At 37.8% G+C, this 21,853-nt stretch overlaps 1 protein-coding gene across 2 annotated transcripts in view; it reads right to left on the bottom strand.

Moving 5' to 3' along the window:
* Positions 1–21,609, bottom strand: part of pcdh15b (protocadherin-related 15b) — a 218,693-nt gene extending 197,084 nt beyond the window's left edge. For both annotated transcript variants that reach the window (XM_072666593.1, XM_072666592.1), the window contains exons 1-2: positions 21,188–21,609; positions 5,156–5,273 (exon numbers count right to left, since the gene is read on the bottom strand). In XM_072666593.1, the coding sequence (XP_072522694.1) occupies positions 5,156–5,246 (91 nt within the window). In that variant the 5' untranslated portion in view covers positions 5,247–5,273; positions 21,188–21,609. The remainder of the gene's footprint in view (positions 1–5,155; positions 5,274–21,187) is intronic.
* Positions 21,610–21,853: the final 244 nt, after the last annotated feature.

Below are 21,853 nucleotides of genomic sequence, written 5' to 3'. Positions count from 1 at the left end.
ACTCATTTGTGTAACACTTGTAAAACTGTTTTACAGTTTCCAGTAAATTATTAGACAAAGCATGGAAGAATGAAATTTCATTTTTACACTTAAGGACTTGTTATTGATTAATAATGGATTATTATGCCTTTCACTTTAAAATAGCATCTCATACAAATTGTATTAATTTGATTTTACAAAGAATACTGTGGCAAGTCACATAGATTGCCATGTATGACTGCGAGCCGTCTCACTGATTACCTGTGCCCTCAAGAGCTCAACAGTCTACTTTCTGCGTTTTATTGTAAAAATTGTGAGGTAAGCAAATAGTGTGGTATTTTGGGCTTTCGATGCCTTGCTTTTTGCTGTAGGTTATGAAGTTATGAGTTATGAAGCCTATAATACTGGCTGTGCAGAAATCGGGTTGAATCAGTGAATGGATCAGTTCTGTGGATCGGCCTAACTATCCAGCTAATTTTGTTAGTTCAGGACCGATATCTGATCTGATCTTTTTAGTAATTAACCAATATTTCTTGATATTTTCTCATATCAATGCAGTGCAGATATGGCTGAGCTGTTATGTACAAATGTAAGAATGTACTTGAGGAATGACAGATCACTAATTTATTTTAAATGTTGACAGAAAAATATTAGAAAGATATTGGAGTTTTATTTATATTTTATATTTGCAGGACAGTTGTGAGTTTTGTAAATTTTGTGAAATCTACATTTTTTAGCTTTACTGTCTTTGTTAGTTAGCAAAGACATAAAACAACCTTAAGTTTATTTAAGTTTAATTTAGAATTGTAGTTATTTGGTAACTGAGCAATTTATTATCCAAATAATTGATTATTATTTGTTAAAAGATTATTCAACCATCAAAGTAGTTGTTTGCTGCAGCCTTCTTCACTATAAACACAGATCAAACATGAAGTGAATTCATGTTCATAAAGTAACAGAGAGCCCAATGAACAGGGAGCATGAGATCAGATAATAAACATTAGGAAAATCAACATTATGATTTTACTTCATTATTCATTAACAGCACACTGTACATAAATTGCGTTGAAGTGTTACTGCAATATGTCAATATTGCATAGATAGTACCCAGTATCTGCACAGTAGTGCAAAACAGGGAATGCAGTTTTAACAAACTACTACACACACACACACTCTCTCACACACACACAAACACACACAAACACACACACATACACACACACACAGGCCAGAACATCTTTTCTCCTTTGGGACGCATCTATCACAGCCAAGGTCAAAGATCTTTACACTGCCTCTCAATGGGATGGATGTGTCCACAGGGGGTGATCCTGAATAATCTGCTGATGGTGACTTTCATGTTTCTTGTTAAAGTTTCCTTCAGGTGCGACCGCTCTTCTGTTTTGTGACAGTGTGAACTAAAGCAGCAAAGATCATCTAAAACACTGCAATGGTAGCAAGTCAGTAAGCCAGTACCCCATATTTTTGTCTAGAAAAACTAAAAAACTAAACTAAAACTAAAAACTAAACTAAACTAAAACTAAAAAAGCTAAAGCTGCTCATTGAGTAGTTTATGTTTCTGGGAATTTGTCAACAACCCTGTTTTGTGCAATATATTGATGTCTGTTTTAAATGTAATTATTGTTTATTTTATTAATCAACAACTATGTGGTTCACATACTTGTAGGTTCATGTACTAGTAGATGCTACACTCTTAAAACTAGCAGTGCTTCAAAGGGTCCTTTAAACAATGCCATAGAAGAACTACTATTGGTTCCATGAAGAACCATGTTTGTAATAGAGCATAATAGAGTGTGTGTGTGAGAAGACCCTTCACTTTATGCAACCATAGTGAAAAGTTCTTTACACATCTCTAGTAATACTATAAAGGTACTTTAGATGGTTCTTTGAGTGATGCCATAGGTGAACTACTTTTCTTACTAACATGGTTCTTTAAAAGTGGTTCTCCTATGGCATCACTTACAGAACCATCTATAGCACCTTTATTTCTAAGAGTGTACTTTATGAATGTAAACAACTGATGAACAAAATGCTTGAATTTAACAATTTGCTGCGCACCTGACACTTTTTAAAAATAGCATCACCACAATTAGTGTGAACTACTACAGGAATAAACCCCCTGTAAATAGGACAGAAAAGAGTCAAAACCTAAAAATGGGTGATTTGTGTTAATCAAAAAAGTAACTTATTAAAAATCGTATGAAAAATAATGAACTGGAGTTTTACTTTGATTACAATCAATTACACCTGATTAAATGCCAGGGGCAAACACAGAACATTTTGGGGGATACACAGGGACCGACTTTGCAGGGAAAAAGTGCTTCTCACGGCTTTCAATCAGACACACCATTTAATAAGCCTGAATCCTGCAACACAGCTCATAAAAGCACTAAAGAGGACCATTTATCTTGCATTAAATTCTAGAAACAAAACAAATCTTTTTGTAATATCTTTTCGCTTCTAGCATCATTGCCTTGATAATGTCTATATGGCTAGTGGCCTTCATCAGGACCATCCCGCAGAGGCGGTTTCCTGAACATGCTCATTAATGCAGTTCTTTAGATGGCTGGCAAGTTTGAAGATAAAGCACATTTGAAGTGGGGGGAATTGTGGTGGCCGCTAAAAAATGGATGAGATTACATTTGGCGCTATGAATCCTCAGCCTTGTTGTTAGTTAGCATTCAGTGGGGACTTGTCCAGGCTGACCCTTGCTTGATTCATGTTCCCCAGCAGGGTGGACATATTAGTATTCCCAGAGATGAGAGCACACTGGTGGTCAGGGTTCAACTGCATGGAGCATATGGCTGAAACCCCCTCCAGAGACACAATCCACCTTATTACTCAGGTGAAACCTTTGGTCTTCTTAATAAGACAGAGACAGTGTTGGGGGCTGTATTTCAACTCCCCTGGCTTTGCACCCTCCCTCAGAGTTACATAAATGTACCATATTGGATCCAATTCTTACTATTATCGGCAATCTGAACTAGCTGTTGCCAAAGGCACAGACTAGACAGAAGAGGTGGACCTATTAAGAAAACCACTATAGGGAACACAGGCTGCATTTGTATTGTACTTATGGCTTTACCCTGTCTTTACCTATGGTTGTTAAAGTTTTATTAGGTGTTTTTTGTTTGTTTGTTTTTTAGCAGTAAAACTAGTTTTGTCATTTGTTTTCAATTCTTCTAATGAATAAGTTTAGAAAACTTGGAAAAATGAGAGAAGATTTACTGCATAAGAACAATGTTAACACACTTTTTAAAACAGAGAGCTGAGCTGTATGTCAAATTTTAGTTTACAAAAAACAATGTGATGTGATACTGCACATTCTGAATATATTGGCTGGGTGCGTCAGTTCAAGGAAGCCATCTCCTTAATATTTAACAGGCTAATTAACCTTCACTCCATGTGCATATGCTAAAGAAGAAAGAAAAGAAAAGAAAAAGGTCTCTAGCTTGTGGTACAAATATTTTATTCCTGTACATCCTGTATATCTCCAAGCTGGTATGTTTACAAGAAGAAGGTAAAACATTCTTAACTTGTAAGTAATGCAAGTTCCTGAAAATAATTTTTGGATCATTTCTATGATCATGAAATGGTAAAACAAGGGCCTTACCATAAAGTAAGTACTGATTATGCAGGGTGCCTACACATTTGCCTTGGGCCCCTTTACTCACTTAGCTATTCACAGTAACAGAACTTTGGACAAATTCCCATGCCACTATGTTTCTGTAGACATAACCCTTTATTTGGCACCTGGTTACACCTGCATTTAACATCCGTTTTGTATCCAGATTGCATCTGGATATACTTTAACCGGATTATCTAATGTAACTTTCTCACATAAAAAAGCACATCAACAAGGACATTTTAATTTCTCATCAAAAATCCGGAGGAACTCCATTAGAGAATGCGGGGAACTATTTAAACCAGAAGGGAACAAACTCCAATACTGCTCTCATCTATCAGTAAGCAACAGAGAGAGCGTGTGTGAAAGGGAAGCCAAGATCCACAGTAACTATTAGTCATTTTAAGTTTTTTTTCATCAGACATATTTCTGCTAATCTGTTGGAATCCAAACAAAGAAAACACATTCTGTTTACAAATGTATTAAGTATTAAATGTGGACGAGATCCATCTCTGACCACCTCCGAATGTGGTTCAAGCGAATCGATCAGAATCCGATCACAATGGGTTTTTAAGGTGTTTACACCAGGTTTTTCATGCGGACAAGTAAATTCTAACGCCAGTTAATGGCAGGCGTAAACAGGCCCTCCGCGTTGTAGAAGAAATGCCATATGTTTATATGGTAAACAGTGGCATCTCTTCCATGGGTTCAGGAACAGTCATGTTTGAGCTACTGGCCTTAAAGATGCTAAGAGCGATGGAGGGTACAGTAGTAAGAGAGCATGATAATGTTTAATGCGATTGAGGAATAAAGTGCTGTGCTAGAAATTATAATAAAACATGACACCATATAAAACACTAGTATTAGGCCAGGATGCCCCTTTAAGGGAGTATAAGAGATAAGATCCCTAGATTGAACAAAGTTTTTGCGTTTTTCACAATCTCAATCAAATATGCTGACATAAACAAGAAATAAACAAAGTTCCATGGGCTGTGTTGAAAGACGGAGTACAGAATTTCGAAAGATGAAAAACGTGCTACGCAGGTCAAATACAGAGACAAAAAACTGCCATCAAATTACCATCAGTCTCACTGACAGCCATTACAGAGTCAACTTCAAGATGAATGACTGAGGGAAAAGTGCTGTAGGGTAAATAGACGTACATATGTATGTGTATTTTTTGGGGGGAACCTCACATTCAAAACTAATTAAAATATATATTTATAAAATATATTTTCCATATATTCCATATATTGACTGGCGTGTGTGTGTGTGCATATCTATATATATATCTATATATATATATATATATATATATATATATATATATATATATATATACATATATATATATATATATATATATATCATACATGAGTATTTTATTTTAAATATACTTAATATATAAAGCAAATTATATGGATATTTTAATTATATTTAATCATTAAATTCCAAATTTGATGCAAAGTCAATGTTATAAAACAAAAGCATGAAAAACTGCAGTTACACAAAACATTACAGAACAGCACTCACCGTCAGTGTCCTGAGATGAGCAGGAAGCCGCAACTAAAAGGACTCCTATGCCTATTCTCAGCCATTTAAAGAGCCACGACCGCTGGCGCATCTTCCTCAAGCGTTACTGCATGCCCACCTGCAATCAGAAAGGAATAATTATTGTCTTTCCTATAGCAAGTAGGGCCCTCAATTACAATTAAAATCATCTATTGAGATGTACGTTCTCAGTGAATCGTTAGTAATTACCGGATATTTGCATGATAATACTTCGCATATTTTACTTTCTACAGATCTAACTGCCTGACGGACACACTCATACAGCGCCCTGAAACAAAGAGAGAAAGTCTGTAGAAATTACCAATTCTAAAGGTTGAATAAGTACATGTGTTTGTAGGAACTAGAAAGGATCTTTTATTATGTTTTAAAATTGAAAAGATACCAATGTGCATATTAGTGTTGTTTTGTGGGAAGAGACTTACAAGAAACTCTTACAAGTTTTAAAAACATTCAAAGGCAAAATATCTGTCCTCACCTTGCCCTTGTGTCTGTATTCATCTGATTGTTTACTTTTCAGAACATAGCTCAATGTGTGCTTTGGTCTTGGTTTCCACAGAAGCCCTACCCAGTCTTCAGTAGGGGTGTAAGAAAATAGTGATCGCGATATTACGTTTTGCAATACTGTATCAATTCTCAAGAACATATTTTTAAATGAATAGTTCACATGCAAAGATTTGTGGCAGGCAGTGGTTTATTTTGTGTGTTTAAACCCCAGCAGTGTTGTCTTCTGATCCCACTGTTCTGTTTGCACAAAAAGTATTTTTGCATTTTATGCATCTAATGTTTTAAATACTATGAGCATAAATAAAAAAACACCAGCTACAATATTGCGAAACATTTAATCGTAACCCCTGTATCATATCGGCAGGTTCTTGTCAATAGTATCTATGTCTAAAGGTCTGTGGCACTAGCAGACATAAAATACCCATAATTCATTGTGTTGAAAGCCGACATCCAGAATGCAATCTGCTCTTGTACAGCAGCGAGGTCACACACATAAGGTGTCAGAAATAGTTGGTAAATTCTGTTACCTGTAATAGTGCTCTATATAGTGATCAGGATTTGCACATGTAGGGGATGGTGAATAGGGCACTGTGCCTCTGTTGCAGCCCTGCCCTACCCAGCTGCTTTCTGTTGTACTTTTAACCCTGTGTATGTGCTCTCTCTTTACCTTGTACAGTTCTCCGGTAACTGTTGGATGTCCTATTGGCTGTTATTTTGCTTTTATTGTTCTGGTATCTGTTTTTTTTTTTTAGTGTTTTCAACTATAGACTTAACAATCCCAATTAGTTCTATGAACACTACCTTGGACTCTCAAGAGAGAATTTGAAATAGCATCCTGCCTCCTGTGTCACAAAAACAAGCAAAGTCAGAAGTGAACTTTTAAGTGATAAGTAAGTCTTTTTTTGTAATTCTTCTAAGTTTCCCATACTCAGTCAAATGTCACAAAGGCCATTTGTCTGAGTCCAATTCATCTTAGCATTATAACAGAAAGTGTGTCTACTGCCTCTGGTTTTCCCAGCACTCACACAACAGAGGGTTTGGCCTTGGGGATGTTGCATCAAACACAAGCTCTTCGTAAAAAAGCAAGTGGATGAATGACATTTGTTGCTCATATAACCTTTCCCTTTGAAGTCAGCAGGCAGGCTGATGGTGTTCTCCATGTGCAAGATGGAACAACCTACAGCAAAAAAAAAACAGCTTTGAAGTTTTTTTTTGCTGCATGGCTGAGGTCAACACACCCTTCCTGGATCAGACTTGGAAAGCAACACATTTTGACAGGGTTGGGACAACAATACTAAGCAAGTACGGTGGTACGGCTATTGCTTTTCAACCACAACAAAACAAAATATCAAGCTTTAGTAACCAATGTCAGTATGTTTGGAAACAGTGCCTATGACAGCCATGGCCATTGGCTACTGGTTTGTATCACGCATCAAAAACATTGTTATAATGTAACTATATGCACCCCACAACAGATACAGTGACAAGAAAAAGTATGTGAAGTATGTAAAATATCACCTGATCTGATCAAGTCAAGCGTATTGACAACTCTAATGTGCCTAAAATAATAACAAAAAAAGATCTCGCAGGTCTCAAGATTGAAAGTGGTAGTGGAAAAGGTAAGTGAACCCTTGGAATTAATAGCTAGTTGACCCCCTCTCCCCCAATCAGCAATAATCTCAACCAGGCGCTTCCTGTAGCTGTGGATGTTCATTGGACGCCTCATGTGTATGGCTCTCTTCAAGTCAATCCGTAGCATTTCTATAGAGATGAGATCTGGGCTCTTACTTGGCCACTCCAAAAGGCGGATTTTGTTTTCATAAGCCATTCTGTTGTGGACTTGATTTTTGGATACACTTGGAAATTAATCTTCCCCTCAATGATTGTAAGCTGGCCAGGCCCTGACACAGCAAAGCAGGCCCAAGTCATAATGTTCACTCCACCATACTTTGCAGTTGAGATAATATTATTTAATGGTGATTTGTGGTGCAGTGCCTTTTTTACACCAGATGTAGTGCTGTGTGTTCTTTCCAAATAGTTCAATCTTAGTTTCATCTGTCTACAAAACATTTTGCAAAAGCCAGGCATGCAGCTATGTTCGTTTTAGTAAGCAGCTGCTTTCTTCATGGTGTCCTGCCATAGACACACTGCTTGTTCAAGGTTTTATGGATTGTAAAGACCTTTCCTGTTTCATGTAAATCCACAATGTTTGATTGTAGATCCTTTGAAAGCTCTTTTTGGCGAGGCATGGCTCACATACGTGTATCCTTCTTGTGTGGAGCAAACTTAAAAAGTTTGAGGGGTTTTTATTAGTCAATGTAGCTCTATTCCACACCTCCAAACTGAAGATTAGATATAATTTTATGACAAATAATGCAAAAAACCATACAATTCTAAAGGGTTTACATGCTTTTTCTGTCACTGAGTGGTTGTCTTGTTACACCTGATTTAACTTGCTTGTTAATTACTAGGTTTAGTTGGTGGAAATTAGCTACATGTGCTAGACTCCAACCCTTAGTCCCCCACCCCAGTTCTATAGATGACACTGTGAATTCTACTAAATGTTGACTTGAAGCTCTGGAATAAGAAAAAGTTTGATTCATTAAATTGCCACCATTGTTAATAGACACCTCTTATAGGACAAATCAGAATTACGCACCAGTAATGATAAATTTACTCCTGTGTAGATAATGTTAGTGCTGCACTGATACTACATAATTTTATATCTTGAGAATTTTATGAGAATTATTTACACTAGAATTTGTAAAAATAGACAGTTTTGTCCCACAATCCGATCTGCAACTCCACAACTTAGTTAAGATGTCCTTTTAAGAAACACTAGTAAAATTATAGTTCAAAGTCTAAAGTTCTGAGATTGACTTACTTGAAGATTTCTCCTTTTTACAGCACATATATCCATTCTATTTATGTAGAACATTTTTTAACTTTTTATTCTTTTTATATTAAAATGCATGACTGTACTGAATAAAGTGGGGGAAAAAGCAGAAGATGAAAAGAAAATGGCTTCTACAGAGCAAAAGCAGCATAATGATCCTAAACACCTGAAAATTAACTACCTCAAGAGGAGCAATCGGAAGGTTTAGCCCTCACAGTCCACCAACTTAAGATAGACCTTAAAAGGACAGTGCAAAGTTCCAATGCACACATTTGATTTATTTCCCAAATTCATTTATTTACTGAGATGAAACTGGAGATCTAGGCTTTGTTACCCTAACATTATGTCTGATTGCCTGCATCTGCAGTAAGTGATAAATCTTGTTCATTTGATTTTTTTGCAGAGCTATTCCTTTAAGTCAGGAAACTTATTATTTCATATCATTTTATATAGAGCCACTGGGCTCAACATGAGAAATTTCAGTTTGGAGTTTATATTGCCTGAAAGTCTTGTGCAACAGCACTATTCTACTTGTGTTGCACTACAAAACAACAATGCAGAAAATACAAACATAATCACCATTCTAAACGAGATATCAAATCAAACTTTTGAAGTGCAAGGCTATTCTGTAGAATGCTGCACGGATAAAAGACAGAAAGGCAGTCAGAAAGACAGTGACATATGCTTTCAAGCCAGTAGACTTCTATTACATCAAAAACTCTTCTCTCTTAGAGTCAATCAGTGTTCTGCCATGCTTGTCCCAGCTGATCATTATGAATGGTCTTTGTTCTTCACAACCAGAGGAGCCTTTGGAGAGACAAATCTAATTTCACCCTCTCACTGCTGTCAGGACAGTTTCTCAAATCTTTCTCGATTCAAAGATCGTTCTCACCATGTTCAAGAAGCAATTGCTCAGTGTTGTGTGCCTCAAGAATGCAATGCACTGATGGCAAGTAAAGAATGCTGAGGGGAAGGTTGTGAGAAAGGGATTCTATCACATTACCTGATTCTGAAGGTTTGTATTGTTCCCCTTTCAGGAGACCCTAAAATGCTATGAACCTCCAATAAGCTAATGGCCTAGGACAGGACTCTCCCCTTCCACTTAATGTTAATCCAGCAGAGTAACAGAAGCAACACCTGCCGGCCTGTGCGCATGTCCCTGCATACAAGATCAACAATTTCTCAAAGTGGCGACTGCTATTCTCCAAAGACATCTTCCCTGCACTACAGCTTGCTGAAGAAAAAGCACCATCAAATATCGGATTGCAAGACGAAAGGAGCATGCAGGTGTTGTCTCTTTTTTTTGGACAAAACATCAAATGTCAAGGCAAGAGGTATTAAATTGACAAAACTGAATCTGCAAACAAAATACGATAACAAAAGGACTGTATATTGTCTGGACTGACGCATCTCTACCTATGACAGAGGCACTCAGCAGAGTGGGGGCACTATTATTGTAGAGATGTGTGGGGAGGCTGAAATTGGTCAGCTTCAGCTCTGTAGTGAGTGGGCCAGGATTCTGACAGAGATCAGTAAGGTAATAGGCCACACTGAACCCATCAACACGCCTAATCCATTACTCTTGCCTCTGTCTCACCGCCTTCGAAGCAGTGCACCATTACCTCCCGCCATGAAGTGGATAGAAGACAACAGTCAGAGAATAATGAGGCCGACAAGAAATGCACTGCAACGGAACGGCAGGTAGCATTGACTGATTACTTCTGAAGACTATTAACCTATTGCAGAATCAACTGGCATTACGTCCTCCCCTCAAATGCCGCTTGTACCGCTCTTCAACATGCTGTTGGCTTGAGCTCGAGAAACAAATTGATTTATACAATTTTCACACAACCAGTCAAGACATGTCTGGTGTTTTTCAGCTTCTCATTACAGTTGCGATGCTAAGGTATCTAACAAGTAATGGAAGCTTAAGCACACATATAATCGTGCTAACTCCTTTCCTAAATCATACTTGCTTATATGTTTTTGCCAATGTTTAAATTGTAATATATATATTTAAATAGCATTAAAACAGCATGGCTAAAACATTATTAGCTGCCACCTCTTCAGGATTTGTTCAGTATCATCTATTTTCAAAGATAACAGGTTATACACAGTTATACCTATCATAATGATCAATTTCATAATCATTTACTCTAATTCAATTAACTGTGATTACTAGTTCAATTGTCTTTTTGTCATTTCATATACTAGTTTATGCCTGAAATGCATAAATTGGCCAATTAGCTATGTTGCTTATGAGTTAGCTTCATTTATGCATCACTAGGGGTATATTTAATAGTATTTAATAATAAATGACTGTCCTGTTCTGCATACACACACTTGTGTAAAGTCAGAAAAAAACTTATATGTAAAAATGTAAGCAAATGCCCTTTGCTGTAAAGCTGCTGGCATGAATGCTAACAACGAGAGTGTTACCTCCTTAACAAAATAACTTAAATGTGATCTAACCACGCTCTTACACAGTAACAGTACAAATAGCAATGGGATCATCACATGCAATTCTAGTGTACATTCTGGTCCAGTACCCTGCTTTAAACAGGCACAGGTAAATGAGCATATCTGGCCGCGTACTAGACATATCATACATACATTCATATCATATCATACCATGATATACTGTATTACCATTCTACCACCCAACCCTACTTACTGGACATGTAACAGTGCTACTGTAAGACGTTTATTTTCTCCTTTAGTTTCACTGCATTTTCAAAAAAGCCCAATTCAACAGGTTAAAAACATGAACCTGGAAATCCTGTAGGAGGTTATGTAATAATAACCGATCAACATTGTACTGTCAGAAACCAGGAATGTGCACTATATTCATTAAGGTGGGTAAAAAAATCAATTACTTTGTTAGCTATATAAGCTTCATTACATGCCAGTTCATTGACAACATTTGAGGTGACCTTTTACGAAGCGGTCACTTAACGACTATGGGACAAAAGACACAGATGCAGATATATTCACCTTTTTCAATGACTCACACTCATTTACACTTCATTCGAGGTCGTGGAAAGACGTTGCCGAAGGTGCCTTAGCTTCCAGTGGGTGAGCTGCTTAAATTTGGCTTTCATTATCTTCAGAGTAACGGACGTGATGAGGGAGTGTAGACTCATTTCCCACGGTTGATTGACAGGTACAGCTCAAAGTCTTCCCTCTGAATGCATCACGACTCATTCCATCTAGTCTAAGAATGTCTGCTTGCTCTCCAATAAGTGACACTTGTTGAGCCCACTGTCAATTTCTTATGAATTAAAGTATAAGCGGAGTTCAAGCTCACATTTACTCTCCTTTCTCCAAAAACACAGAAACAACAAATGAACCAAGCTATGTAACTTACATATTAGATTTTAGTACTGAAGCATTTGTAGTAGCCAGAAAAGTGGTCCAAATCTGTATGTCATTATCACATGAACAAATTAGATTCCATCTACACAATTTTGATATTCACGCTTGTCAATTACTGTAGATGAGAAATAACTGAATATCACATTTGAATCAAATACATGTAATGTATATTCTTTAAAAGTGATAAAAAAAATAGATCCAAAACTTAATTACTTAAAATAAAAAATAAAAAAGCAATTTAAAGGTACAAATGCCCTGTTTGAATGTGCGATGTATCATATCGATGGAACTGGAGTGTTTCAGGAGTGCTCTATGTCTGTTTGGAGTCCAAACACAAGTGAGAATGATTCATACAGCACACACTCCTCTCACTCAATAATTCCCTCTAGTAATTCACTCTTGAATCCTAAAATTGTGGAACACTGTGGGAAAATTATGAAAATGGCTTATATAGGGGCAAATTGCCCTGTTTTTATTACTAGTAGGTAAGTTCAGTAGGACAAAATGGTCTGCATTAAAGGACTTATTAAAATGATTGGCAGAATAGCGACCCAAGCCTTTTTCATAAAATACACTTATAAACATTTGCAAAAGATAATTCACCCAAGCTTTCGGGAAATGATTTCTCTCAAGTAATGAATTTTTTTAATGGTTTGCCCTTATTGATCATTTTAAAATGAGAAAGCACCAGAAAAGCATAGAAAGCATGTGGAAGTAAAAACATACCTTCGGCACAGTCTCCAATTCACTGAAAAACTTTAATGCTGCCTGTATGGGAGATTTTTATATTATGTTTTCTACACTGCCATTGTTTCAGGTACACCAGCTTGTACCAAGGTGCACCATACGCAACATCTATATCAATTAGACATGTACTGTTGACCATTTTATCACCTACAGCTATCTCATACAGTCATGGCCAAAAATACTTCTTCTTACAGAATATACCACTTCTTACAGAACATTGCTGCAGTTCCAAATGCTTTGTTATCCAAATGTTTATATTACTTTTGTTTGCATTGGATCACCACAAAAACTGAGAAAAATATATAAATCTGATATTATTCCTCATAAACTCCGGAAATGGAGCAGAAATGGAACAAAATTATCGGCCCCCATCAACTTAATATTTGGTAGCACACCCTTCGGAAACAATAACTAAAATTAATCGTTTCCTGTAACCTTTAATGGGTTTTCTACACCTCTCTGCTGGAATTCTGGACCACTCTTCCTTTCAACTGCTCCAGGTCTTTCAGATTTAAAGGGTGCTTTCTTTTAACTGCTGTTTTGAGATCTCTCCACAGGTGTTCTACAGAATTTATATCTGGACTCATTGCTGTCCACTTCAGAACTCCAGCACTTTGACTTAAACCATTTCTAGGTGCTATTTGAAGTATGCTTTGGATCATTAAAGGATCCCAGAAGGATTCTGGCTTCCTTAGGCAAGTTCTTTTTGTTCTCCATGTTCAGTGTGAAAAACAGACACAAAGACTAAGTCACTGTTTCTCCACCTGAACTGGTTGAACGTGTGATGTCTATATTACCAGCACCTGTTACTTACCACAAATAAAAATCAAAGAAATATCACTTGACTGGAATCCAATTTTCTAAGCATTTTGTGGCACAAAGGGTGGCAATAAATCTATCCAGTTCTGTGGTATCAGATTTAACTTTTTCTCAGCTTTTTTGCATTGTTTCAATGCAAACAAACAAAATAAACAAATGAATACTAAAGCATCTGAGAGAAGTGTGTTTTCTGAAAGAAGTGCAGGGGTGCCAATGTGTTTGGCCAGGCTGCATAACTATTAAAATATTGATTTGAGATGAATCACTTTATTTGACATAGCTAATCACAACTTTGAATTTTGTTACAGCTAAAGCTCATTTACGTATAGACACACACACACACACACACACACAGATATAGGGACCCACAAGGTCACCCTTCTGATTAATGGTTTTGACTATTTCACCCAAAAACATTCTGAACACTGGCAGGAGAAGAGAACACTGATTGTACCATTTGTATTGATTTTTCTTAATTTCTGTTATTGACACAAAAAAATGGTACATTGATGATAGTGTCTGACATAGTTCTTTAAATTACTCAATATTTCCTATTAATTCCCCAAAGTTCCTAAAATTTCAATGGAATGTTTACATTTTGGAATAAGTTCCACAAGCTAAAGTTCCAAAGGGATAATACCGATAATTTACTGGATATAGGGTCATGGGTGCCCAAGGCTCACTAATGTGTGTGAGTTGCAAAAGATACTATGATCCCATAGAAGAGCTACTTCAGCACAAATCGACCAATCAGCGTTTTTGGGGCCTATACCAATCACCAAATGTCTTTTGGAAACTGCAGAAACTGAGTAGAGTGTTGTTAGCCTGTTAGCTCTGCTGCATTCTAACACTCACTGTTCTGGGCTGCATCACCCCTTCTGCGATATCCTCTCAGGAGGGGTATCTGGTAAGTTGTGTTAAGTCTTTTTACTCTGCTTTTACACGTTCTACAAATATGTGATTTGGAGTCAGATGCGGTAAAAGTGCTGCACATGGAGCAGCACACTTCATTCAATAGGGTTCTGCAGCTGTGAGTAAGGTCTGTTTTCTAGTGGTTGAATGAGAAAATGCAGGATCCTGTGGCCTCAAAAAGAGCTGTAGCAATTTTTAAAAATATAGATGCTTTGTGCTAAACTAACAAGCCCAATCTATGGATCACAACCTATAAGACTTCAGTAAGAACCTGTTGCTAACATCTCGGTGCAAGACACCAATTGACACCTCTTTGGATTGTGGAGTCCGCAAAAACAGACAGAAAAGAAAAACACAAATTCATACCACCTCTTCTTTTTATTCGACCTTTTCATTCTTTATGAATGAAGAGAGCATGACTTTTATGACATCACTGAACAACTGATCGAAAAAATATATTCATGGCCCAAGTACAGGAAACAGGCTTCATAGCCGGTCCTAATACAATAAAAAATTTAATAAAAAACTAATAAAAACTTGCTATTGCCATCAGGCATTTCTGTCAAAAAGAAGGATCTCTGACCCTCTAAGCCCTGGATCTAAGTAGAACCTTGAAGCAAACGGAAAGCGTTTCTTGTGAGAAAGACTGATGTTCGACCTCCATCAGTGAGAGGTTGAGTCTCTTATTGAGTGTACAATATCGCAATATGTCACCATTATTCTGATAAATGGTGTCATGATTAATGATGCACTGATATTGAAAATGCCAATGCTGATATCTAATATTTCTCATGCATACGCAGTATCAGGCCTGTCAAAATAACTATTTTTGGATGATGTATTGTCCCAGAAATAACTGCAATAAATTATATTATTGTCATTTTAAGATCACTTTCTGCCACTAATGGTTTTATGATGCATCATTTTTAAAGAGCAATGAACTTTTAAGTGTTTGAAACATATTAGCTTTTTGGCAATTTTTTCTGCCTTTTAAAACTTTGCAGCATATGTTTTTAAATGCTGTTTTCTTTTTCAAAAACAAAAAAACACCAATTAGCCTCAAGTATAGGGCTGCAAACGAGTGGCAAATATCCAGTAAATTACCGGTATCTTTCCATTGGAACCTAAGCTTGGGAACTTTGGAAATATTCCAAAATGTGAACTTTTCATGGAAATGTTGGGGAAATTATAGGAATTTATTGGAATTAATAGGAAATATTGGATAATTTAAAGGAACTTATTGGATATTGAATACTTTATTGGACAATTTTGTCAACATCAGACACAAAAGCTAAGGAATACAAATGCATTTACCATGGGAATAAGCAGGAAATTATGGGATTTACCTAGAAATAATGGGAATAAAATGAGAAATTTCAAAGCTAAAGGTGAGTAACTTTTATAAATGTTAAAAAAAATATACTGAAACAATCCTGACTAAAATAATTAGATATAATACCAAAACAGTTACTACTCCTCAATACCAGGCATATGGCACATTACACACTGAATGGCTATTGAGACCACCCCTCCTGCATGCACTGTTCATTCCTCCATCATATGCACAGCATATGCCCAGATGATTTCTAGAAACCTGACACTCATCAGAATTAAAAGCCCACATTTGGACCAAAGGACTACCTAAAGTCAGGTAATATTTTGCCGAGGTTCATATTTGTATTGACTGTAATAGCTTTGAAACATTTAAGCAACTATTAAATCAAGGTGGAATTTTAAAGTTGCTATCTGGTGAATAAGAAAAACTTAATTGCAATTCAGACTAGTTTACCAAGACTAGCAGACTAACAAGAGGTTAACTTACTATGCATAATGTATATCTTTGCTGGGCCCGTCATAACACAGAAAAGTATGACCACACATCTGCCTTGTGATTTATAAAGGCCATGCCAATCTTTCGTTTTAGACCTACTTGTTGTGCAGGAAAAAGAGACTAAAGACAAACATTTGGATTTTCATCTTAAATATTTCAGAATCTAAATCACAAATGTTTAGACTGATCATTCGTTTACATCAAAAATTTATTATATCTCAGGTTACTTCAAAGAGGGCGTTGCCACAAATCTGTCATACCATTTTTCTTTTAATCGAAAATGTATTAGAAAATAGAAAACAGAAATCTTGACAAATTTAATATACTTTTTTTTTTGAGTAAAATAAAGAGAGAAATAAAACCTAAAAGGCTATAAAAGCTTTCTTTAAGCATAAACACGGGTATGTTATCTGTCTCATGTTCTCAACAGTCAATCCATATGGCAGCTTAAAAATATACGTTAGTCATTGAAATAGGTAATCAAAAGTTGGGGTCATCATGATTTTTCTTTTACAGATTTTTAAATGCTCAAAAATATGTTCATATATGGGTAAGTAATTACATACAGTACATAGTTACATAATGTACTTCTTTACTTCTTTTCTGCTTCCCAATTTAAAAACAAAAAATATATAGTGAGATTAATGCATTGTAAATTCATGTCAGGCACCTACATGTGAAAGCAATTTACATGGTGCTAAGAGGTTGGTACACCATTGAGGTACAACAACTTGATGAATCATCTTATCATGTAAGCACAGTGATCATAATTGGAATACAACTTGGACTACAGGCCTTACACATTAAGGCTCATTCACCAACGTGAAATATGAATATGGACAGAGCATTCCATTTCTTTCGTATTTGTGCATGTTCTATGAAAACTTAGGAAATACGAATGGAACAGAGCAGTATCACTGTAAATCGTAGGGGTAGTGTAGCCAATATTTCAAGCGAAAAACAACTACTGCCAAATGGACACAGCAATGAAGAAACTGGCGGACCTTTTTGAAGAGAGGGAGTGGGACCTAGTTAGGACTTCTATATGATCCTACATCACTGGGGCACAGTGTGATGTGATGCCATATTTGTAGTTAAACGTAAAGGACGCACAGAAGCATGTAGGCAGTGACAGTGACGTTGTTTGAAATGGACGTATTCATTTTTCTTTGTAAAGGGAGTGTAAATATGCCTTCATGCTTGATCGTGTAGAATCAGACCAAACACTGATGCCTGGATACATTTTAAATTGCAGTAGAACATCCTTAAAATTATGATTTATTATGAAATATAAATATAATTTTTTATTTTGAAAACAAGTGTTTGGGTACTTGTTTGGATAAACTCCACAAGTATTCACAAGCATTTGACACAATCATAATATGTAATTTTAAAAATATCTAACCAAAATTATTTTTATTTTTCTTTCTAAAATCCCAATTTCCCTGAACTCACCTCCCCTATCTCACAATGCCACCTATGACAGCAGACTGAAGTTTAGTACATGCTTCCTCCAAATTCATGTGAAGATTCCATTCTGTTATACCAGCTAACAGACGCCCTCGTCAACTAGCATCACAGTAAATGATGGCTGATTGTGCTTTCTTGGACACCATGGATGGGATCTAACTCAAGATCTCCCACCAATAGGAGCAACGCTCCAAACGCTCCAAACAGGGGTTCTCAAATACTCCAGGGAATGATTACTATCTGGAAAAAAATCAGTATGGGTCCATTTTTAACAGCGTTTTAGAGCATTTGGAAAACCCTGGTATAAGCATTGGGCCTGTCATAGCTTATCGAGATTTACTGAGTGACAACTGTTGTGGCATCACTCTGATTTACTGAGTGATGAGTGTACTGGCACTGTTTGCATCGCTCATATGTTTCATGCTGGCTCATGTCAAAGTTTATACTGGCTCCGAAACAAGGACCATTAGAAGCACTTCATATATTCAGAGTAAGATGTTTACAAAATGAAATATTGTGATATATATTGTGCGCCCCGTACCTCTGGTCACAGGTTGCTTAAGTGAATGGGTGAAATCACCATCACTAAGCCACTGATTAAAGTGGTCCTGTTCATTGAGGGCACCGCAGCTAAATGAGCATTTACTATGGTTGCCCGCAAGGAGAATAAATAGTATTAGACACCCAGTTTAATGAGACAACTAGGGACAGAGAAACAGTGCTGCCAACCCAGCAAAGGATTAACAGTCACTAGGCTAATACAGGGGACATGGAAAAAGATGCCTATTATGACAGGCGTATGGGGCATAACTGTGAAAGACAACAGCAGATGTCTGTTTTTTGGCTGCTACAGTGAAAACAAGGCCGTCCTGTTGGCACAGTGTTAACAGGTGTGAAAAGATGCTTTTACTGATCAGCAGAAGGTACATGACGCATTCAACAAAACAGTGCAGAAGGGACTGATAAGAAAGAGTAATGCTTAGTGGAAGACTGTACATGGAGAAAGATTTTACATCTTTAAACTAGGGCTGGGCATTTACATTTATGAGGCATCTGTATCGCCTCAACCTGCTTTACTTTAAAACTGTAAAATAATCGAAATGCAAGAAAAATAAGTGGATAAGCTCAATTTTATATTTGTCATTTAATATGTTTTAAATAGTGAACAAAACATTGTGCCTTGGGTGCTCATGACCCTGTTGCTGGTTCACCAGTTGTCCTTCCTTGGACCACTTTGAAAGGTACTGACCATTTCATACCAGGAAATCCCACAAAACCTGATGTTTTGGAAATGCTCTGACCCAGCTGTCCAGCTATTATAATTAAGTCATTGTCAGATCCTTATGCTTGCCTATTTCTCCTGCTTCCACCACACCAACTTCAAGAACTGACTGTTCACTTGCTGCCTAATATATCCCACCCTTTGACAGGTGTCACTGTAGCGAGATAATCAATTTTACGCACTTCATTTCACATCAGTGGATTTAATTTTATGGTTCATCAGTGCACATCCTTTTTTTGTTTGTTTATGTTTCAACATAATCCAGCTAAGAACTTGATAGATTCATAACAAACGTTAGCCACAGCCAGTGCTTCCTGGTCAGAAAACAGGATTTCTCAATTCGCTAATTTAAGCCAAATGTCATGCTTGTCCAACAGCAAAAGAGGTGTATTGCACAATTCTCACATTATACTTTTCCAGACTGCCCAGAATGTCTCAGTTAGCCAAACAGCAAGTCAAATCCAACAGGTAAAGGGTAAACCTTGTGCAGTTCGCATTCTGAGCTTGTGTTATCCAGCTAATGTAAGACATACTGCATTGTAAAACAAGCCTCCACCTTTCGGAGTCTCCCTTTAAAGTCTAGCAGTTTAGCGATCACTCTTCTCTAACATCACCGATTGAGGCTGAGAATGAGAAAATGAGTCGAGTCAAGCATGCTGGTGGCAGGGAACCCACCATAACTGTCCTAAGCAGGGGTCCTCCAGGACCAAAAATGGGAGACACCACTGTAAACAGCTTGAATAGCAGCTTCAACGTGCTCCTTCATCAATGACCCTGGTTGACTCACAGACCGATCACCTGACTTAGGGACACTTACGAGCCACGGCAGAAGAGTTACGGGCATTAAGGACCAGGTGGTGTGAGTGAATAATTAATGAGCAGGGGGAGGAGGAGGAGGATGGGCCATAGGTGAGCTAATAGAGAAGGTTATCTATAATACAGTATTGTGGGCGGCGGGTGGGGGTAAATACGTTATGTTGACCTGGCTGTATGTTCATTTAGAATAGCCAGAGCAGCTTCTTTAAATAAACAGCCAGCCGACAGCTTTACTAACACGTCTCTGGAGAAGTAGTTCAACTAAGGGCCAAAAGGTAGCTAGTGCCAGCTCCCCTCACACGACATGAAGTTAAGTCGTAATTTAGGCTTCCTCGGTTGTTCTTTCCACATTATTTGAAAGCTTTACCCCCTCTACTTGCCTGTAAGACAGCAATATAAATGTCGAATTGATCTAAAATCACAGTAACCGTGTGTAGCAGTTGGTGATATCCCTTCACAAAAAGTGCTGACATCAGCTCATCTAAAGTATAGCTAGTTATTACCCCAACCTAGAAATGAGTATTCAAAGGAGAAGTAAATCTATGCCAAGCCGAAAGAAGTAGCACCAGCTAATTTCTGGGAAATAAAACTAAAGAATATCTAGCTAAATATGAGCGCTGACCTGACCTGCTTCTACTATTTCCAAAAGCAAGTTAGTAGTATCATGTTTGCCCTGACAATACGATTAAAGCCTTTACTTTAAGCTTAAGCTCTCGCTCTCTTTCAGTCTGTACGTGACCTTAGAAACTAATGGTCTAGATAGCTAGCTAGCACTAGGGTTCTGCCCCGGTCACTGTGAAGAACCTCACCGAGACACATTTCTCCTCGATTTCACTCTCCGGACGCACCTTCGTTTGAAAGCTGCTAAACTGGCGAGGGCAACAGATTGTTGGAAATGTGCGGGGTAATTGGATGAAGTGCTCCATAAGCTGCTCTACCTGGACGAGCTCTACAACACAGGTCTACACGGCAACGAAAAGGTGGTGTTCATAGGAAATACGTCTACACATAAACTGTCTTTTGACCGGTTTTATATGGCGATAGATTCAAAATACACAGAAATCCGTTTTAACCCGGCGCTGCACATCCGCACAGCACGGCGCCGGTTTTGAAGGCACTGCACACTTACGAGAAGGAAAGATAGATGAAAGGAAAAGACAAAATAATGCAAAGATAAGAAGCTAAACGACCCAAACAGCGAGGTAAATGATGTCAGCCTGTGGACGGGACAACGTCCAAATCCAGTGATCCAAACTGGCTCGTATCGCCACTCAACTTTCCCTTTCCACAGATTCGCTTTAGTCCAAAAAGAATAACACACAAAACAGCGGAAAGTCTTACCGTTTTAGTCCCAAAGCCATGGAAATACTCCTCAAATACACACGGTGTGAAAGTGCCTGAGAAGAGAGCGCATGCCAGAGAGAGAGAGAGAGAGGGAGAGCGCGCGCGCGAGAGAGAGAGAGAGAGAGAGAGAGAGAGAGAACGAACGCCTGTATCGCTCGCTCAGGAGCTCGAGCGCCCCCTGTCTGCAAACAGTCCAACGGTCCAACGGTCGAAGCGTCACACACGAAACCATAAAAAAACGTTAGAGGAAAAGACGTGCAGCCGGTGGGCAAATCCAGGGGGCCGGGGCAGTTAATGGTGCCCCTTGAGTCCACTTCGTATGGACAGCGATGTTCAAAGTGAGTGACCCTTAAATCGCCCCGCATGCGCCTGACACGGGAGTAATCCCATTACACTGTGTAGACAGTAGACGCACACATTCTCTCTCTCTCTCTCTCTCGCTCTCTCTCTCTCTCTCTCTCTCACACACACACACACACACACGTACCCACACGCCGTGCTGTAGAGGCAGAGTTACTGCTGCTGACGGGATCCAAACGCTGTGGTTGGCTGACCATCAGCTAGTCACTAAAATGTAGTAAAGCAGGCAATCGTGTAGTTTAGTCCTTTATAGTGCATCATAGTAGTAGTAGGTTGTAGTGTAGTAGTGTATATATCATATAG

This window comes from Salminus brasiliensis, chromosome 22, assembly GCF_030463535.1.
Source record: "Salminus brasiliensis chromosome 22, fSalBra1.hap2, whole genome shotgun sequence".
NCBI classification, from domain to species: Eukaryota; Metazoa; Chordata; class Actinopteri; order Characiformes; family Bryconidae; genus Salminus; species Salminus brasiliensis.
The sequence above is the reverse complement of the archived record's forward strand: the minus strand, read 5'-3'. Positions and strand labels throughout refer to the sequence as shown.